This window comes from Meles meles, chromosome 12, assembly GCF_922984935.1.
Source record: "Meles meles chromosome 12, mMelMel3.1 paternal haplotype, whole genome shotgun sequence".
NCBI lineage: Eukaryota > Metazoa > Chordata > Mammalia > Carnivora > Mustelidae > Meles > Meles meles.
Window position 1 is genome coordinate 7,659,783 of NC_060077.1, and position 21,324 is coordinate 7,681,106.

Sequence of the window (21,324 nt, forward strand, 5' to 3'; positions counted from 1 at the left end):
AAATTGTAGGTATCATTTCCTCCTTGTGAACTTAAAACTTAGAAGTATGGTGTCAAGGGATGTTAAAATTTTTCAAAATTCTTAAAAAATTTGAGTTATTATCTTGTTTACTCTGTTGTGCTAAATATCAAGATAGGTGTTTCATATTGTTGAAACTTCACATTCTGGTAAAACACCCCATTTTCTCAGATTATCTCAACATACTTGTCAGGGAAGAATATAGATGATTCCCTGTGTGATAGAGTAGAAGTTTTATCACTTTCAGTTCACTTTTTCCTTAAAGCATTATAATTTTATATCTAAGCAAAATTTAATGTTTTTGGTAGTACTCAGAATCTACTTTATAATATTTTAGAGAAATTTTGAGAAGAAGCTTATCTTGGAGACGATTTTTTTAAATGATAGTTGCCTGGCCTACAGTGACTTTGGTTCATCAGGCAAGTATTCTTATGAGCTGTGTTGAGAAATGGAGATATTATCACTGGCTTAGGGCCAAAGTTAACAACTTTGAAAGAATGTGCTTCTGTAGTAATTTTGAAATTTTTTTTCTCCAAGACACATCATTTTTATCAATTTTTAGCTGATTGTGTGGAAAATGGAGAAATGGAATGCTTTAATAAAATTTTGTGATCAGAAGCAAATTGAAAAAATTAAATATATTACCAGCCCATTTAGAGTCTTGTATTACCTTAGCAGTTGTATATTGGGGACTTACATACAACTCTGTCCTTAATTGTTATTTTTAGATGAACAATTTTAACCATGTTTAATGTTGTAAGATTGTAAATATGATTGTTACTGTTATGTCATACCAAACGTAAGCAAAACTGTTTAATCTTTGCCCCCAAATCCATTAAAGGCCAGTTCATATACAAGTGCATGGGAAGGTAGAAAAATGTTATGATTCTTTTTCTGTCCTTAAGAGTTTATAGTCAGCATAGGAGACTTTATGCAAATGAAATGAGGCAATCCGCACAATAGCTTTCTGAGTTTCACAGTGTGGCATAACTAGTATCTTTAATTTGTCAGCAGAGTACTGTTATATTGTTTGATCAAATCAACTGGATTTTATGCTATTAATATCAGAAGCAAGCTTTGATGGGTGATCGATAAAGTAAAGCTGTATCCCATATGTAGTTCCTGTGCCTAGCATTCATTTCCTACCAAAAATGTAGAATTGAGTTTCTCATTGTTTCTTTTTTAGTGAGCATTTGTCCTGCGCATTCACATTCTTTCTTCATGGGGAAAGTAATGTATGCACAAGTGTGGAGATTGCCCAACACCAGCCAATTTATTTGATCAATGAGGAGCATATACACATGGCTCAGTCTTCACCTGCACCATTTCAAGGTAAGGAAATGGCAGTGTCCTGCTGTCTACCTCTCTCATGCCAGGTGGATAGCCACCTTGCCCAGTAAGGTTTGCAGAATGAGATATTATCTTAAACGGACATTATAAAGCAAGCGTTAAGGGTCAACTTCTGAAGAAGAAAGGAAAAGCTACCATTCACAATGAAAGCTTGTTAGTATTTTGCTGAAAGCTTGGAGCTTATCACATTTACAACATGATCTTAGGTGAAGCTGTACTAAGGAATAAAATGTAGAGAATTGCCTTCAGAACAAAAGATCAGTAAGTATTTGAAAAATACAATCCAATGAGTAATTGATATCTGTTAAAAATTAAAGTTTTCGTTGTTTTGTTTGTTCCATGATTTCAGGCACAAAATGACTTACAGAAAATTACTAATTTTGAAATTTCAATCAGAATCCTATTTCTAGGGTTGTATACTTTCTTCAGTGATGTTAATATCTTTATTATTTCTTTTAATTAGAGGCTACGTTGATTGTAGGTATTTGGTTGTAATTTAACTTAATGTGTATATGTTCATTAAATCTCAGCTAATCACCTAAATTTTACCAAGATAACTTCATATCCCTTTTTTCTAATCATGATTTCTATATCTTTGGTTTTGTTTTTAGAATTCAAAATTTTATATGAATAACTTTTTAAATGTTATAATGTTTAAATGTAATAATATTAGACACACCCTTCTGGAAAAATCTCTGTTGGTTCGGTCTAATTACTAGAGATGCCTAGTTCAAATGGACTTAGCATATCATACAAAGTAATTTTTAAAAAACACTGATACTTTAACAGATTTAACTAAAATATTTTTATTGCCATAACAACCTGTCATGAGTGTTTAGCCTCTGTATTACTTAAGATTGGTTTTTGATTTCCTGCAGATGATTCTGATTTAATTTGATGGAAACATCTGTTCCTTGCCCTAAAGATATTTGAGCCTTTTTAATTTTTTTTTTAAGGTAAAAAAGAATGTTGAATCCTCATTTAACTCTCTAATTGTTACCTATTTTTTTTACCCCCTCTTTTTGTAATACATTTTAAACTATGTACTTTACCATTCCATAATTTTGGGTATTTGCTGTGTGAACATTTATAAAATTCAAAACCCAGTTCCCAAACTGTACACTTAAGAGTTGTACAGTGTTTGCATATTATGGATTACCAGAATTATTCAGTACTGTGTTTTGTTAACTATGAAGGTGCTGAGGACCATCTAACTTCAGTCTAGACTTTATCACTGAAAACAAAAGCATTTATTTATGATAAGAACAGAAGGAATTCCTAATCATGAGGGGAGGTAACTAACCTAAGTTGGGAAAGATAATATTAGCAATATCAGGTCTCCATAAACCAGTTATTTTAGGTCTTACTGTTTGTTCCTAATGTCTCGAGTGATAGAAGACTTTTGTGGTATTTTACCCTGCTTATTTCCCATGATTGGTGTGGAGGAGAGGCATTCTTGGGGCAGATGTTGGCCTATAAATAATTTTAGTGAATATAATTAATGTGGGATGTGGGAATTTCCTGGAAGTATTAATATAGAAATATTGATTATTGATGTGGGAATTTCCTAGAAGTATTAATGCAGAAATACTCCCCTTGATTAACTGTGTTGGTTGGACTCAGTATTTTTATCCTATTTGAATCAGTGAGGAACAGCAGAAAGGTACCAAGAAATATTTGATGTCTACAGCTATCACTGAATATTATATCATCCAGCTGTTAAAAAAGTAAAGCCATCCAAAGAAAGAAAATCTCTTTTAATGCCTATGCTGAGATTTTTTTAGGAATTAGGATTAAGAAAAAGTTTATCTCTGGAAAAGTATTGTTTGGAAGGTTAACCCCCCAGACCACTAACTGGCTGGGTTATATGCAGCATCATGTTAACTATATTTTTGTGGCTAGGTCAGTGAAAATAACATCAGGTCAAACACTGGAAGAGATAGAGGGACTTTGAGTCCTTTACTTTGAGTTTAATAGGTTTTGCTTAGAGTTGTTTCATCAACAGACCTTCAAAACAGTTGTAACTGAAATTATAACTAAGCATTATGTTTCAGACTTGGTACTTCAAGACCTTTTTGCTATTACAAGTTTTATTTATATGTTTTTAAAATTACAACAGATACCTAGGAATTCTCAGAAATCCTGGAAAATGTGTTCAAGTTCTAGGCAGGTTTTGGGGTATATGTTTTAAATGGTTTTGTTATAAAAGAGTCAGTGTTCACATTGTATAAACTCTTTATCAAACAGGTGTATAGAAGCTTTCATAAATAGTTTATATATTGTGTGTTACTACAGCTGTCTGATTTTTTTTTTTACCTCCCCCATTTGATTTCCTTAAAAAACTGATGTATGTTGAGAGGCATATAGGTAAGAGGTACTAAAATGAGAAACTTTAAAAAAATAAGACTGTAAAAGGAGTCTGGAAATAAAGAGCACTATCTAGTAAGTGAGGCTGGACTTTAGCCTAAATGACCACATATGTGGCCTTACACGTAAGTAGGAGTTATTACTCTGATCTGTAACATATGTTTCTCTTCCCTGCCTTAGTACTGGTAAGTCCTTATGGCTTAAATGGCACGCTAACAGGCCAGGCATACAAGATGTCAGACCCAGCCACCCGTAAGCTGATCGAGGAATGGCAGTATTTCTATCCCATGGTGCTGAAAAAGAAAGAAGAATTGAAAGAGGAAGAGGAGTTGGGATACAACGATGATTTCCCTGTGGCTGTCGAAGTAATTGTTGGTAAGAAAATATTTTGCCTGAAGAACTTTATTCTATCTTCTTCATCTTTCTTAATTTAAAAAGATAATCATTGAGATTCATCAAAAATAATCTCCATAATTTTCCCATTTTTTTTTTATTCTCTTGATACAGTGGTATATGCTGAGTAGTTATCTTGCCTGAAGCACCAGTGGTCCCTGTCTTCCAAATGCTATTATCATAATATTGGAGCACATGTTTAAATAGCTATTAACTTAGGAAGGAATGGAGCACATCACTTTTGGCAGTACCTAACGAGCACCTCATTTTCATCATTGAGCTTTGACTCTGACCACTAGAATATTAAAGTTGGCATCCCAGTGTGAACTTTTTCTCAGGCCTGGTTCTCTCCTTGCTCTTTCCTTACAGGTGGTGTTCGGATGGTTTATCCTTCGGCATTTGTTTTGATCTCTCAGAATGACATCCCAGTTCCTCAGAGTGTTGCTGGTGCTGGAGGCCATATTACAGTGGGGCAGCAGGGACTTGGTAGTGTGAAGGACCCAAGTAACTGTGGGATGCCTCTTACCCCTCCCACTTCTCCAGAACAGGCCATCATAGGTGAGTACAATCCAGAAATGTACTCATCCAGGTGGAGGAGATCACAGAAAACCATGTAGCTCCCTTGCCATGGAACAGATGAGTAAACTCACATTGAGAAATACGTTATGCCATGAGATGGAGGTAGAGTGACATGGGAAGTCTGCAAAATACGGAAGGAAAGTTTTCAACAAATAGAATGGATGTACTTCCGAATTTTAATCGTGCCCTGCTCGTCTTTATTCCAGTTAGACCGTGTAGTTGTTTCTCTTAAGTTTGATACACATGTGTATGCGTGTGCATACACACAGACATACACGAACAGGGGACAAGGTGGAGGCTGCTCTTTTTTCTTTAAAACAAATGGAAAACACTGAATCAGAAAATAGCTGAAACATTTGCCCAGTTGGCCAATGCCAGGCAGGAACACGTCTGGTATAATTCTTTTCTTGTTATATTATAAAGGTAGACTGGCATTCAGAAGCTCTCAGGAAAATGCTTTGTTCTGTCAGTCATCTGTCTACATTAATGATCGGTATTAATTACATATGAAACTTTAAAAAATTTCCTTCATGAAAAAATTCAGAAATTGTTTAAATTGGGAACATTTTGCTATCTTTGAGGTAGTATATTTTCTGTGTTAACTTTTTGGTTGTTGTAGTTGATGTCATTTTAATTGGAAATCTAGTCATTAATATTCATGAGACTTGATCTGAAGGGAGATTATTTATAGGCTTTTTAATGTGGGCCATGTTAGCAAAAGCATCAGAGTAGATAAAGTCTCGACTGCTGAACTGAAAACAGACTATGCAGCCTGATACACACTTATGTGGCTATTTTCATGAGATAGATAAGACAGTATTTCAGAGTTTCCAGCATGGTGCTTGGCATGTGCCGGCTATTCAGTAAACGTTCATGGTTAAGCAGTATATCGGGCACAAGTATAGAGACTGTGATTGAGCACACCTAATTTAAAAATCTGGCTATATAGCTTTTACTAGGTGAGTTGGCCTTATTAAATTCTCAAACTTGGCCTGCGCCTCCATTTCCTTCTCTGTTAAGTACTATGTACTTGACAGAGCTATTACACGTACTAGGTAAAAAGCTTGACAGCGCTCTGTAGGCAGCAAGCAGTATACAAATGGTGGCGTAAGCAATTTGAAGCCATACTCAAAACAGGATTATGTTATCTGGAAGGAGTTACTCAGATACGTTGTGGAAGGCATAGATATGGGCAACGGGCCACCTCTGACTTGAGAAGCCATGCAGTTGCTAAGACAGTAAGAAAAAAGGGACATCCAACTCTGATACGGCAGAGCAGAGAATTTGGGTGATTCCTTGTGAAAGGATTTGCTCAGTTTTTATTATAAAGAAGAAAACCAAAAAAAGGAAAAAGAAAAAAATACTTCTACAGGCTTTTTAATAATCATCATAGAGAAGATATATTGATACAGACACTAGAATTAGTATCTCTTAGGGATATTTGTATTCAACTTAAAATTGAAACTTAAAATTGAAAGCCTGGGATGCCTGGGTGGCTCAGTGGGTTAAGCCGCTGCCTTCGGCTCAGGTCATGATCTCAGAGTCCTGGGATCGAGTTCCGCATTGGGCTCTTTGCTCAGCAGTGAGCCTGCTTCCCTCTCTCTCTCTCTCTCTTTGCCTGCCTCTCTATCTACTTGTGATCTCTCACTGTCAAATAAATAAATAAAATCTTTAAAAAAAAAAAAAATTGAAAGCCTGCTGTATGCATGATGTCCTAGGCTCTGATCAGTTAGGAACGCTAAATTTCACAATTCAGAAACACCAGGTTTTGTTTATTGTGGTTTTCAGTGTGGACTTCCTAACTCCGGGTCTTTACATTATGTCCTCTGACTCTGTGTATGTCATTGTGCTAAGCCCTGGGTAAATAAATCCCCTGATGCCTCCGAACTCTCTAAAACCAACCAAATAAAAGCAATTGGAATCTTTGTTGTAAAGTGAATTTGTCTTAATTTTTACATCATGATACAATGAATTATAGCTTAAGACTCTTAATGCTATCTCAGAGACAGTCTTGGTCAGCCTTGTCATTCTGCAGTTGACTAACATTGAGCATCGCCATGTTTTCCTACATATAGGACAAAATGTGTCCCCTTTTCCCCTAAAATGGCCAAGAATCTTCTAGATTAGCAGGGGACCTAGGAGGGCCAACTGGTTTTGGTAAAATCACTCATGCCTCATGTGGATAGGTACCTCTGCTTGTGTCTCCTATTTATGGAGATAATTTTGAGGAATAATATTCAGTATGTATTTGACAGCATGGAGTATAGGTCTTGTCTAATTCCCTATGAGGTATCATCCACATTTTAATGAAATCATTAAAAGCTACTGAAAAGCATTAACCCAGCTTTAATCTGAAAAAACCAGTGCCTTATTTTCCCCATCCCTTTTATTTTTTGGTTGTATTCAGCCCGTATGACACTGTGGGTACATGATCTCTTTGGCTAAATTGTAAGGTGTTTGGGAGCACAGGGCTATGTGTTCTACTTCTGTTTCTCTGTTTATCCTATAATAAGCTATTATCCTATAATAAGCATTTGCAAATCCATTGTAGAATTGAAGTGAATTATTTTGTACATTTACCAAGTCAGGGAACTTTAAAGATGAAAGATAGCAGTAAAAGACCAATTTTTTTGTCTCCTTTATCTAATTTTTAATACAATAATACTTTCATGGGGAGCAAGCAATTTTTAGTTCTTTAGAATGTAAGCATTTTGATGCTGGCTTTTGTTTTTTGTCTTAAATAGAACTAAGCCCAACCATTCAGCTCATCTGATGGCTGTGTTCCAGCATATCAGGACTACTAATTTGTGGTATAAGGTTGTTTATTTTTCAGATGAGGGTGGAGGTTTATAGAGTGCTTAAAATTGATTATTTCGGTCAAGATGTTTTGTATCATAGTTCTATTGAGGATGAAACCCACAATATATTTATGAAGTTAAATAGATGAAAGTAATTGAATCAGAATTTAATACTGGAAATCAACTTCAGTATTTATCTTGTGTGTGATAGAAATTGTAAAATACTCACATAACCAAAAACCAGTATTACCAGTAATTCTAATGCACCTAATAGAAATAAATGGGATTACATACCAACCATAGCTGGAAAAGCTAAGTGGAGTTATTAGAGAAAAACTAGTGAATAATCCTCTGATACAGAATGTCGAGATAACCTTTCAGTATTTTAGCACTAAGATTTCATAAATTGTGTCAGGCATAAGGACAGACAGTTCCACACACAAATTTGAAATTTGACCTTGTCAAAAGCTTTGTGCCATTAAGTTCTTTCTCCGACCCAGGGCGCTATGTGCAGTTGCTGCATAGATTTTTAGCTAACTGAGCAGAAAGCTCCCTCTGCTGTTTTGTTCTGCCTTGAAACTTACTGCATTGTCGATTTAAAAATTTAAAACGATCTATTCATGTTCACATCTTTAGTACTATGATGTATAAGCCTTTATAGGTAAGTTGTCTCCAATATCTGTAGAGTCGGAATGCCTCTGAATGGCTATGCCCTTGGGTTGTGTGAGTGTGTGAGTGTTGATATGATGAACTATTTTAGGGAAAAGACAAAGAACCATCCAAAGTGCCAGTACACACAAATTGTGCTTAGAGCTATAGGTAGTATTATTGCCAGGGCGCTACATGAATAATACGGGTTTCAAAAATCATTACTTCTGTGAAGTAAGCTTTCAGTCTGTGCACCAGGAGACTTTTTCAGCTAATTTTCACATTCCCAAGTTGTCTGTCTTTTCCAGGGGACAGTGGAGGTACGCAGAGTGCTGTCAGTCACCTAGGCTCCCAAGACGGGGGGATGATAACTATGCACAGTCCAAAGAGATCGGGGAAGATTCCTCCAAAACTCCACAATCATATGGTCCATCGAGTCTGGAAGGAATGCATCCTCAACAGAACCCAGTCCAAGTATGACTTTTGCATTACGTCTGGATCATGGTTTAGTAACACCATCTCTTTGATTACTACGTGAAGAGTGTTAGTCACATTGAACCATCGTGTGACCAAACGTGAAGGGTCATTGGATTGGTAGATCATCTTTTTGAACATAATAGTGCAAAATTGAATGCAAGGATGTTAACGATGTTGACTTGATTTGATTGATTATCTAGGAAATTTGGAAGTTCCTGAGTATCTCAAGATTGGCAAAGTATCCATCTGATATTTTTTAGAACAGATGGCTTAGGGCAGTAGTCAGTGGGTTGGTTTTCCTCGGTATACCAATTTATGAATGTTTTCTATTTGCAAAGGGAAATGACCTTCTTTGTCACATTTTCTGTGACATAGGCCTTCTGTTTTAAATGACAATACGGTTCTGAACTGAACTGATGATAGAGGGGTGTTTGCCGCCTGCTCTGCTTCTGTTGGTTGATTTCCAGAGGCCATATTCTTTTCTTCCCCTGTCTGACTTTCCTTCCTTCCTTTGCCCCCCTATTCTTCCTCTTGCTCTCCTCCCTGACTTCCTTAACATATTTTTGGAAAAGTGGAAGAATTGATTCTAAGAAGAGATTGCTGGTGGTGATTATTTTAATTACAAGAATGATAACAAATAGTAGTCAATAAATACTCTTCCACTTACCAGGGTTTACATAAACATATTCAGCATATTTTCACATCTCTTGATATAACTGAGATGACCCCTTTCTGGAGTGAGGAAGTAAACAAAGGAGTTTTCATTCTCTAGAACAGAATAAATATGGACACTCTGGCCAAGAACTGCTAAAAAGTCCACTCCTTTTAGAAATCAGTTAAATGTTTCTTCAGTCACTACTACTTAAAGAGTTTGACATACAGATATAAAAGCTGTCATGTGGGTCTAGATTTTGGGAAATTCATACTATGTATTTATCTCTCGTGAATTGGTTCTAGATTAGGCTGCTAAGGAAGGTATAGTAGATAAAATCTAAAATTGCAGTGGGAGATTATATGTCATGTTCTAGAACTAAAAAGGGATCTCTAGTCACTTGAAAATGATCCTTTGCTCTAGAATAATTGGTGCAGATATTTTCACTTCTAGCTACAATGCTTGGATAATTTCCAAGTTAACATTTTCTTTTTCGTTTCTTCTCATTTACTGTCTTTGATTTTTATCACCGCTAACCTGTCACCTCCACCAGCTCTAACAGCCTCTTTAACCTGCAGCACAGAACAGGGCAGTGAGACACCTAGAAGGGCAATGGAGGGTGGCGAGTAGAAGTCCCTCTAGAGCTGTCACTGGAGCACTTTGCAGTATCAGCTATAGCTAAACCAGCAATACAGAAATACTGCCCAGTGTTCTTACTGTCACTGTGTAATAATAGACATCTGCTTTTGCTACCAATTACTAGTGACAAGTAGGAGGTAATTTTTTCCTTGTCTTTAATTCACATTACAAGTGTAGAGTACTGCTTAAATGCTAGTGAATATAGGAGTTTTAAGAGTGGCTTAAACAGTCTGTCTCAGGGCATAAATTCACAGATGCTGGGAAAAGATAATTTTAAAAATTTAAGTTAATTTCTACAAAATTTAGGTGACTTTTTAAAGCAACAACTAATAGTGCCAGATAGTGTTTTAAGTGCTTTGTATCCATGATAAAATGTACAGTCAACTTAAATAGAAATATTTTGAATCTTGCTTCTTCTAGTGCATAGAACAAGTTTGTTCTCCCTACGCCCCCCCTCCCCATCCCCGCCCCCAACCTTGTATTGCTCAGCACTATCAGCTAGATAACATTACTATGTGAAATGTATTCAGGTCTTTTAAAACATCCCCTTCCCCCTTAGAGGTATAAATACTTTCTCATGTTTACACATTTTTAACCTTTTTTAGGAGGAGCCAAATGTCAACTCCAACTCTTGAAGAAGAGCCTGCTAATAATCCTGCTACTTGGGATTTTGTGGATCCAACCCAAAGAGTCAGCTGTTCCTGTTCTAGGTAGGTAGTAGACAAGGCAGAACAGGGGTCAGATAGAATGTTGGGACCTTTTGTTGGCTGGCTCGTGGACTCTCAGACCGCTTCTTCTTCATCATTTTATTTTGTTTTGTTTTGTTTTCAGTCTTCCTCCTCTAGTAGAGAAGGAAAAGATAGGTCTTTTCTTATATACAGATGATAACAGTTTTATTGTCAGGACTCAAAAAGAGCTTTATTTGACGACAGTGACCCTGTTAGCAAATTGCTGCCACAAATTTTTTTTGCGGTAACTACTCCAAAACCAAAAGGCATTTGATAAGACAATCTATTCCCCTTTAAATGAATTAATTTAATTGTTCTTAATTTTAAAATAGAGATAAATACTAAACAAGTTGGCTAGAGTTCATAGAATTTGGATTAAATCGACCTTCCATAGATAATTTGTCTTGTTGTCAGTGCTGGTATGTTTTGATGCTTGAGGTAGGTATTTAGTAATAAAACCTGCCAGAAGCTAAAATTATTCATTCAGTTAGATACTTGAATAGAACCCTGAATTGATTTCTGTACAAAATATTTGCTCCCCTGTATATTACCTTGACTTATCACTCCTTGTAGTAGTAAAGAGTCTTCTTGTCATGGGCTTTCATTAGGGTTCTTAGATTTCTTTTTTAAGATTTTATTTATTTATTTCACACTTATGCGAGAGGGCAGAATGGGCGCACGCAGGGGGAGAGCCAGGAGGACAGAGAGAATTTCAGTCAGACCCTGTGCTGAACACAGAGCCTGATGGGGGGTTTGATCTCATGACCCCGAGATCATGACCTGAGCCAAAATGAAGAGTCGAACGCTTAACCAACTGAGTCAGCCAAGTGTCCCAGCATTCTTGGATTTCTTAAGTGTATGTCGGCCTCACCCCTAGCTCAGGTGACTATTGAGGATATGATGGTGATTATTCATTTAATGAGCAACTTAGAGTAGCTTTGCTTCCAAAGTACATATATTCACATTTGATACTGTTCAACACTTAGAAAAAGTTCTTTTGAGATAAAGTATATTAAGAAAATGGCCATTCATTTCCCTAGGTTTTTAGGGGTTCTTATTGTGACATAAATAAGTTGGCTTTGGGGTAGGGAAGCAGTCAAATGACCCCTGAGAATATATGCAAACTGTGTGTGTGTATGTGTACATGCTTAAACAGCAGTTTTGACACCATATTCCCGTGCTCTCCTCTCTTGTCCCTTACGTTGATTCTCTTTTATCAAGCTCTGCTTCTCTAGTCAGCTTTTTTTTTTTTTTTTTGAGAGATGCTGTAAATATTAGCCTAATGAAATGTGCACTATTGATTTTTTAAGGAGGGTGTTTTTGAAGAAGTTGTTCATTAAGGATCCTCTCTGAGCACCTCTCGTCTCAGGATAGGTGTGGTATACCAGCTGAATACCTGTTTTCCTTCTGTTTCTAGGCCATTGTAACTTGTGACAGAAAGCCTTTTCTTATTAATTCTTATTTCTAAACAGTTCACAGCCAAGTTATGGGCCACCTTTAGAAAGTACCTAGGATAAAAACGTTGGTGTGTTTAGCTTTGTGTATGCCCTCATCCTATTTTTGCTCCTCTTTTCCTTAATCTAGATTTTTCACCGGTTAAAAATAACTTTTTTGCTGATTTCTGTGACATTTTTATTTGCTCCCTTGAATTATTTTTACCTGAAGTGTAAATAAATAGCACTTTTTCTTTTGTCCTTTGGAATCACCCGTCTGTTTCCTGACCAGATTCTTATACTTTCAGGTCTTTTTTTAGTTATGCATTTCATTCCATTGACTTCAAGTATTTATCTCTAGACCTGACTTCTCATACATACTCTGGTCTTGTATTTTAGGGGATGCCTTTAAGAAATATCCTTAATATTGACTTGTGTGTTTTCTCACAAGTCAAGTATCTTGTTCCAGTCATTTTTATCACAGTTTTCCCTTTTCAGCCTAGAAACTTTATCATTTATTATTTTTCTTCATTTTATAGATGAATTTTGTCCTTGCATTTCACACTGACTTCCTTGGAAATGTCTATGATAGTAATTCTGGTTGCCTCGTTCTTTTAATCACTTTGTGTTTCTACACTATTTGGCCCTGCTTCTGGTTCCTTCCCACCACTGGACCACCCATATAGTTAGCCTTTTGAGGCTGATTTCCTGCTCCTTGCTTCAGTGAGGCCTCTTACCTGTTCAGAGATTTGCCGTGATAGTCTGTTACTCACTGGTGTATCCCTGATTGTAACCATTTCACAATGTAGCCGAGTCATTAAATACAGTTGAAAAAAAATGACTTTATGAGATATTCTGGTTTGCCAAAAGTCCTTACTTTGAAGAGGCTACCAAAAATATCTATCAAAAGACTGGTGTGGGTAAATGCTCTGAGAGAGAAAATCCAAGTGAGAAGATTTTATGTAAAAGATTCTTTGAACTGTTTTATAATAAGCACCCTTACAAGATGTGATTGAGATTGTTTTCAGATGAGACATTCACCTCTTAGTGTGCTGCTGTGCCCTGGAGATTTAAAGTGCAATTTCCCCCTTATTGTCAGTAGCTTTATGCTTAAACAACCTTCTTCAAACTCAGATTTTTTTTTTTTTTTTTTAAAGAGTAGCAAAGACTTCAGCAAGAGTCTTTTCAGATTATCTACTGCAAGATTACCAAACCCGTTATGGAACGGTCCACTCCTCACAACTATTTAATGGCCTTATGGGGCAGGGTGGCCATACTGCTGTCCCACTAAACCATCCCATTATGCCCCACAAATCCGTTTTACTGCTCACTAGGGCACTATTGAGTGTGATATAGCAGTAATTTAATGCCACCCTAGTGGCCTCAGAGAGTTACTGCTGCACTGGCAGGAGAGCTCAGGTTTTTTCCCTGGGTGGATTTATATATTGGGAGGAACTGGCTGACCTACTGTATAACTTTGTTGCACAGATTAAACCTTGGCATCATCTAGTGGGCCCTTCCTGAGCAATATCTCACACCTATGCTTGCCAAGAAGTGTGTTAGGATGTGAGCAGACTTGCTACCCTGCTTGGTACAGATGCATTTGTTGTTTTCATATTCACTCACCATTTTTTTTTTTACTTCTGTCTAATTTTGTGAGTCTGGAAGATCCAAAGTTGTCTTCTATTCCTTCTTTTTTTGATAAGAATGGCATATAAGGTTTCTAGTCTATTTATTCTGTTAAAGATTCGTGGGTCGACCCTCATTTTCTTGTTTTCACACTTTGGGGGAGAATCACATAATTATTTTATTCCCAATTTACAACGGTACAAGCTATTATAAGCCATTCTATATTGGAGTTAGTAGAGTGTTGTAAGATAGAAATTAGAAGATTTTTTTCTCTCTTTCTTGGCAAATGATCTCATTACTCTTGGTTTTAAAATGTAGCATGAATACGTTTTCTGAGGCCATCACCAAATTTGAAAGATTTGAGGATTTTTCACATCAGTCTTTGGTAGGGGTTAGCACTGTTAAGTCCATCTCTTATCAACTTAACTTATGTGGGCTTGATTCACCACTTTCCATCAGAATGTTGCAGTTTTTAATCATTATAAAAATAACACCTAGAGTCCTTTTCAGTGATTTGGGGATCTAGTGTGTGCTTAAAAGACAAAACCTTATCAGAGCCTTCTATATGTAATGTTATAATGATGTAGTAATGTTACACTGTTACAATATTTTATTACTTATATTGCATTATGTTACATACATTGTATTACATACATATTATATGTAACAGATTTCAGGTCTGTGTTTCTTGACCTTATTTTAATTCTCATTTCAGGCATAAACTTTTAAAACGTTGTGCAGCAGGACCCAATCGACCTCCCGCAATATCTCAACCAGGGTTCAGTGCAGGACCATCATCATCTTCTTCTTTACCACCTCCTGCGTCCAAGCACAAAACAACAGAAAGACCAGACAAGGGAGACAAATTGCAAAAGAGACCCTTGATACCATTTCACCATAGGCCCTCTGTGGCTGACGAGTTCTGTGTGGAGCAGGACACACCAGGACAGAAGCTAGGATTGGGAGGGATAGACTCCTCCTTAGAGGTGTCTAGCAGTAGGAAGTATGATAAACAAATGGCCGTGCCTTCCAGAAATACAAGCAAGCAAATGAATCTGAATCCTATGGATTCACCTCATTCCCCTATTTCCCCTCTGCCGCCAACACTCAGCCCTCAACCACGAGGTCAGGAAACAGAGAGTTTGGACCCGCCATCTGTTCCTGTGAACCCAGCCCTCTATGGAAATGGGCTAGAACTCCAGCAGTTATCGACTCTGGATGACAGAACTGTCCTCGTAGGCCAAAGACTGCCTCTGATGGCAGAGGTCAGCGAGACAGCCTTATATTGTGGGGTTAGGCCCTTGAACCCTGAGTCATCAGACAAGTGGTGGCACAGTTATCGCCTCCCCCGCATTGATGATGCTGAGTTCCGGCCCCCAGAGCTCCAGGGTGACAGATGTGATGCCAGAATGGAGGTAAACTCAGAGAGCACTGCGTTGCAAAGGTAAGGCGACTCTGCATACCACCCACCTGATGCCATTGACCAAGGCGTAGGGTCCTGAGAGTCGGGGCTTTCCTCCTCACCTCCCCACGTTCACCCTTCAGAACCAGAATGAAACATGCCTTTCTTCACCATTCTGGACTCTGCGTTTGGAAAATGCTGAAAAGTCAAATGCTTTCTCCTTAGTGAGGTTTCACATGTGTCATTATTTAAACATGTTGCCATATAAAGGTTTCATTGTGGCATTTAGGACTTGGTATTAATTTATTTTTGGCCTGCTGTTTGTTAGTCAAAGGATGTAGCTTTGACTAACAAGCTTTGATGAGACTTTTCATATTGTGGTCAGTGTCTTCTTTGTATGTTGACACTTTTAAGGAAGGCTTTGCATGCAGTCAGGTATGTATCCTGCATCCGGTAGTAATACTGTTTTTAGTGCTGTTGAGCTATCCGTTATTCTTGACAGTTTGCCCAGACCATCTCAGTTCATCTTCACCACCGTCATATTACTACCTTATTTTCAAAGCTGGGAAAGAAGCGAGGGTCAAACAGTTAAAAGATGACACAGACTGAACTTGAACCTAGTCATTCGGTCCTTAGAGCCTATCTGTGCTCTTAACTGGAATCCATGGAATCAAGAGACAGAAGCATGTTCTTCACAAAGACCTACTAAGTTTCATTTGTGAACATCGTCTCTAAGAGAACTTCTTTATAAAGATAAATTTTCTAAGTTTAAGTTTTGCAAGTGCTTTAAATGATAAATGCTGCTTTTAAAAAACAATGATAAATCTTTTTACTTTGTTTATCTTGCTTAAATTATCATTTGTTTTCCCTTTTAGACTCTTAGCACAACCTAACAAACGGTTTAAAATCTGGCAAGATAAGCAGCCCCAGACGCAGCCACTCCACTTCCTTGACCCATTGCCTCTAGCTCAACAACCTGGAGACAGTTTGGGAGAAGTCAATGATCCATATACCTTTGAGGATGGCGACATAAAATACATCTTTACAGCAAACAAGAAATGCAAACAAGGGACGGAGAAGGATTCCCTGAAAAAGAATAAGGTACTATTTAACAGAGAGAGTATCCAGCATGGTGTGGGTTTTGATCTATGTCAGTACAACATGTGTGGGAAAACTTTTGAGGCAGAATGTTTGAGGTAGTCTTGCCTGATTGCTCTGTCCCCATATTCATGCTCTTGGTACTATTGTATCAAACAACGTATTGTTCCTTTTTATGTCATGGCTCACCTTTGTTTAAAAGTCAGCTGAACATAAATGAAGCCTCATATTTTCCAGGCTATAGCTTACAGTGCATGTTTCCTCTCATATGCTAATTCTTGTTGGCCTATGCTCCCTGCTTATTTCTTTTTAATTATTATTCAAAATATCCAAAATGTAAGGGAAAAAAATGTTGATAACAATATCTATTGGTTATTTAGCGCTTAGTGTGTTTACTGTACCAAGCGCTTTACCTATATATCTATCTGAATTATTATGAACACTACTCCTAGATTATGTCAGTATTAATTTTAGTGGTTTCATTGTCATAAAAATGAGTACTGGGGGTGTGTGCTGTCTTTAGCCTCAAATTTTAAAACATTCCAAAATACTGGGCCATTTAAAGAAGTATTCTTAAGAATAGAGGAAATAAGACAATTAAAGGAGGCCTGTACAGTTCAGGAGAATGCTTCAGAGATTCCTTTGTAGAGATCTATCTAGATCCAGAAAGCTTGAACCATAATTCAGTATCTATGATGTTATTAAAGGCAGCTTTTAACACCGTGGCAGGTCTGTAACCAAATGCCACCAGTACTGGTTAGGCATAAAATCCAGATTGACCAGAATACTCCATAGGATTGGAGGGACAGTGTGGGAGTTTTGGGTTCTGTTTAAATTCAGGGAAAAGGACATATCTTTTATTTCCCTTGGTTGCATAGACCATGGTTTATCATACTTGTGCTCATAATAGTTCCATTCTACCCTCTAATTCTTTGTGTTCTCCCTCATATTCCACACTTTGGGTTGGTGTTCATGTGTTTTATTTGGCTGAATTTATTATACAGTCAGAGGATGGATTTGGTACCAAGGATGTCACTACACCAGGTCATTCCACGCCGGTGCCTGATGGGAAAAATGCCATGTCTATTTTCAGTTCTGCTACTAAAACAGGTGTGTACAATGATTATTTGCCTCACTTGGATTGTTGCTAAAGTAAAATGCAAGGGAGATGCTTCTCGATTTAGAATTGTATTTTTACTGTAATAGCAGTAATTTGATCCCATATTTAATTTTTCATAGTTTGTTTTTCAGTTACTTTCAAAACTGATAAACATATTTGGAAATAATTGTCTCTAAATTTAACTGAAAACCTAGGGGAAAAATTCACAGGCAGGTCTTGCTCATTGAGATCCATTCCCTTTCCTCACTCCTTCTCTATGGATGAACTCGCTTATTCTGCACCTTGGCCTCCTTTCCCGCAGATGTCCGGCAGGATAATGCTGCTGGCAGAGCTGGCTCCAGTAGCCTTACACAGGTGACGGATCTGGCACCTTCCCTGCATGACTTAGACAACATCTTTGATAATTCCGATGATGACGAACTTGGGGTGAGTCTGCCGTAGCTACCGAAACAGAAATCTCCTTACATGGGAGAACTTGGGTCACTGTTGGAGTATTTCCTTATTGTTTTGTCTACTGAGTTTTGGGGCCCCTTCTTTCAGGTTCAGAATGTTCTGCAGAAATGTTTGTATTCTTTGAAAGGATTCTAAAAGTTGTCACTGTAGTCTCTAACGCCCCTTGGTTTCCCTTTGTTGATGTCTTCTTTTATTAGTTTATTCCTGTTGTAAATATTAAAATCTTTCCCATTCAGTTTTTAAATCCTTCTAAATATCATGAGACTAGTAGAAGTATATTATGTAGTCCCTTTAGCTCTGATTATAAAGATAATGCCCCCATAACTTTTTATTCATGTCATCAGTAAGAATTTAGTCTACATTTTGAGAGATACACAAGTATGATCTGTCCTTTTTAGGGTTGTGGCACTATAGTAGGGGAAAAGACTTGTGTACATAGAAGTTAAATAATTTAAGGCATGATGTGGTTAAAGTGACAGATAAGAATGATAATTCTTAGAACAGCTGAGCTGCTTTGAATCCGGAAATTTATGTCCTCGTCGTCCTAACCACCTCTGTGATTTCTTGTGAACCAAGAAATGAGTAAGATAGGCCCTCTCTTCAAGGAAATAAGTTTATTAGTTTATTTTTCTTTCACTTATGCGCTTACCTTCCTTCCCTTTTGTCCACTTCCCATGCATTTGTTACTCATTTGATGGTCACTTCCTGTGATGTGTACGTGAGGTTTATTATTATCCTGCCCTGACACTTGAGGTACTCACAGACCTCCAGAGAAGTAGTATATAAAGAAAGTTACAAATGTACTTAAAAATATATAAAAATGTATACACCACGTGTGCTTATTACTATGAGTGCAGTAACTTGACCTGCGTCTAAAGATGTTGGATGTTCAAACACAAAGTGACAGGCGAGCAGTATTTAAGTTAACACTTAAAGGTTAAGTAGGAATCAGAATTCTAAAGCCTGTTCTCACTTTAAAATAAAAATGTATCTCATTAACAGATATTATAGACCATTATACTAATGTTAAGTACTTAGAAGGTGATGAAATCATAATGGCCTCCAAGAAAGGATTTGACTTCAGATGTGGAAAGAGGGTTAGTGAGAGGCAGGGGAGAGGCATTAGTTTGAGCCTGGAATGAGCCTTGGTTAAGCAACAGAATGAACCAGCTGAGGGTTGGGAGGATAGGGAATAGACCATTGGTCTGCTCTCTGAGTGGTGAGTAAAGACAGGGTTAGGAATGTTTTTGACCACTCTTACGGCTTTGAACTTCGAACTCTGCCTATAACGTGTCCCTCTGTGAAGGCTGCTGAGTGTGGAACTGACTTGGTAGAAGCGAGTGCTGGTTTTCACCAGCCTCATACACAGAAAGCAGGAGTACTGTTTGGTAACTTTTATTGGATTAAAAACACAAGGATGGAAATTCAGGCAGTGGCTGCATGAAGGAAAAGGACATGACAGTGAGAAAAACTGCAGTACAAGAAATGACATGTTTCTTTAGCGTTGATCCAGGCATCTGAGAGCCTTTTTGAACTTGACTATCTCCCTAAATGTCAGGCGTTATGTAGGATTGGTTTTAATGATCCTTAGGGTTTGGTTAGCTGCTTTGGTGGGGATGGTAGGACAAAACATGAAAAGACACGGAATCAAAAAGAAGTAGAAAGGGAGGAATAAGAAAGAGGGCAAAGCAAGCATTGTGTGGGGCAGCTGGGGACTGTTCACAGCCGTCATCCCCAGTGATTTTACTGGCGCTCAGAGCAGTTGTACTTATCTCTGTATAAATTATGTATTACTGTTGAACTAAATGAGGGTATGTTTACTTTGGTTTTTGAATATATTCTTAGTAATGTTAATATGTGAAGGAGGTTGGACATTTTTAATCTAATTTTCATTTCTCTGAAATGATTGTTTCTGCTTTACTCTGATTTCTAGTCTGGCATTTAATCAAGAGAATCACTTACCTTAGAATTGTTTTTGCTAATTCATCTTATGATAACTAGTGTTGTGAGGCCGTTGTCCAAGTTTTCATCTCAAATGTCTTTGAATTTAATTTTACACTTCAACCTGTGACATTGAATAAGTATACATACGTGAAAGGCCTTCTCTTCGTGAGAATATTTTTTGCTTTGTTTTATCTTGCCACTTATTCATTTGAGTTCTTAAAGATAATCTTGCCTATTAAAGGACTTAATTTATTTTGAGTAACAACTCAAAGAAAAGCCCTCTCTACATATTTCAATAATTTTATGTGATAAGGTTATTTTTTATGAAGATGAATGGTAACTGTGGAAATAGGAGCAGATGATACATGGCTTTTTGTGGTGAAAAATAGAAGTATCATACTTCGGGAGGGCTTGGGGTCACCTCTTTTAACTGCCTGCTTCCAAACAGAAGGAAAGCCAGACTGATAGCCAATTGCTCCTTGGAGGCACCACCCTAATTTAATTATTGTGTCTCTAAAACCACTTCTCTGATGACCTGGGAGGAAGATTTGCTTATGGTCTGTAAGTTGTGCTTTGATGGTACAGTCTGCGCTTACCAGATCCATGCACACAAGACTCAGTCACTCTGGTTTTCATTCTGGATAAGCTTGTAGCCGTCTTGGCTTCACAGTCTGTGGGTATTTCCAGACGTTCACTTGTAAACACTGTGTAAGGAAGCACCTTTACTCCAAAATATCAGTAGGCGTATATTAAGAAATAGTTGACTACTGCCCTACTTAGATACACGTGTGTTGCCCTGTTTCAATAATAATCTTTTCTTAGGCTGTGTCACCTGCACTACGTTCATCAAAAATGCCTACAGTTGGGGCAGAAGACCGTCCTCTTGGGAAGGATGGAAGAGCTGCTGTTCCTTACCCACCAAGTAAGAAAAGGAAATGGAGCTTTGGTTTACTATTTATAACTTATACAAAATGTTCTCATACTCAGTGCTGCCTTATCTGAGGTTCCCCTCTGTCCCTCCCTTTTTTTTTTTCTTTTTTAAAAGAATGTTAACTGTGAATTTAAAAAAAAAAAACAACTTATATAAGTTGGAATTCCTAAGATGGGGCAGGCAGCTAAGAGACCATCTTAGTTTGAATTTCTTTTGCTTTTGTTTTCAAATTATGAATTAACTCTTATGCTTTAGAATGTGGAAAAATGTGTTTTATGTTTGTTTCTTTAATAAATAGCCTTTTCCTAGTAGGATAAATGTTACACAGTGATTTTCAGAGTGATATTCCAGTATAAGAGCTTGTGTGAGATGGTTCAAAAAATTCAGTTTACCCAAGAATGAGAGGAACATTTGTTTTTTCGTGGTCCTTTTTCTAGTTCATACTGAAGTTTTTGTGTTTCCTTTTGAGGTAAAATAGTTAATTGTCTATGATGACAAGAAGAGAAACTTCCTTTTTTTTTTTTGGAAGTTACTCTTCACCCTAGGAAACTACAGTATTGTACAGGAAAAAGACAGTCAGGGTAGCTTACATGGGTACTCTGAAGTAGAAACATAATTCCGTTGCAAATCATTCTTTAATACCTTCTCATTAATTTCAGCTGGTA

General features: G+C 37.3%; 1 protein-coding gene across 3 annotated transcripts in view; it reads left to right on the plus strand.

Annotated features, from left to right (window-relative positions):
* MED13L (mediator complex subunit 13L) overlaps positions 1-21,324 on the plus strand; it is a 292,534-nt gene that overhangs the window by 231,083 nt on the left and 40,127 nt on the right. For all 3 annotated transcript variants that reach the window (XM_046025906.1, XM_046025907.1, XM_046025908.1), the window contains 10 exons: positions 1,205-1,350; positions 3,916-4,110; positions 4,498-4,686; positions 8,462-8,627; positions 10,527-10,631; positions 14,427-15,155; positions 15,989-16,214; positions 17,216-17,321; positions 17,633-17,757; positions 20,551-20,650. In XM_046025906.1, coding sequence (XP_045881862.1) covers positions 1,205-1,350; positions 3,916-4,110; positions 4,498-4,686; positions 8,462-8,627; positions 10,527-10,631; positions 14,427-15,155; positions 15,989-16,214; positions 17,216-17,321; positions 17,633-17,757; positions 20,551-20,650 — 2,087 coding nt within the window. The remainder of the gene's footprint in view (positions 1-1,204; positions 1,351-3,915; positions 4,111-4,497; positions 4,687-8,461; positions 8,628-10,526; positions 10,632-14,426; positions 15,156-15,988; positions 16,215-17,215; positions 17,322-17,632; positions 17,758-20,550; positions 20,651-21,324) is intronic.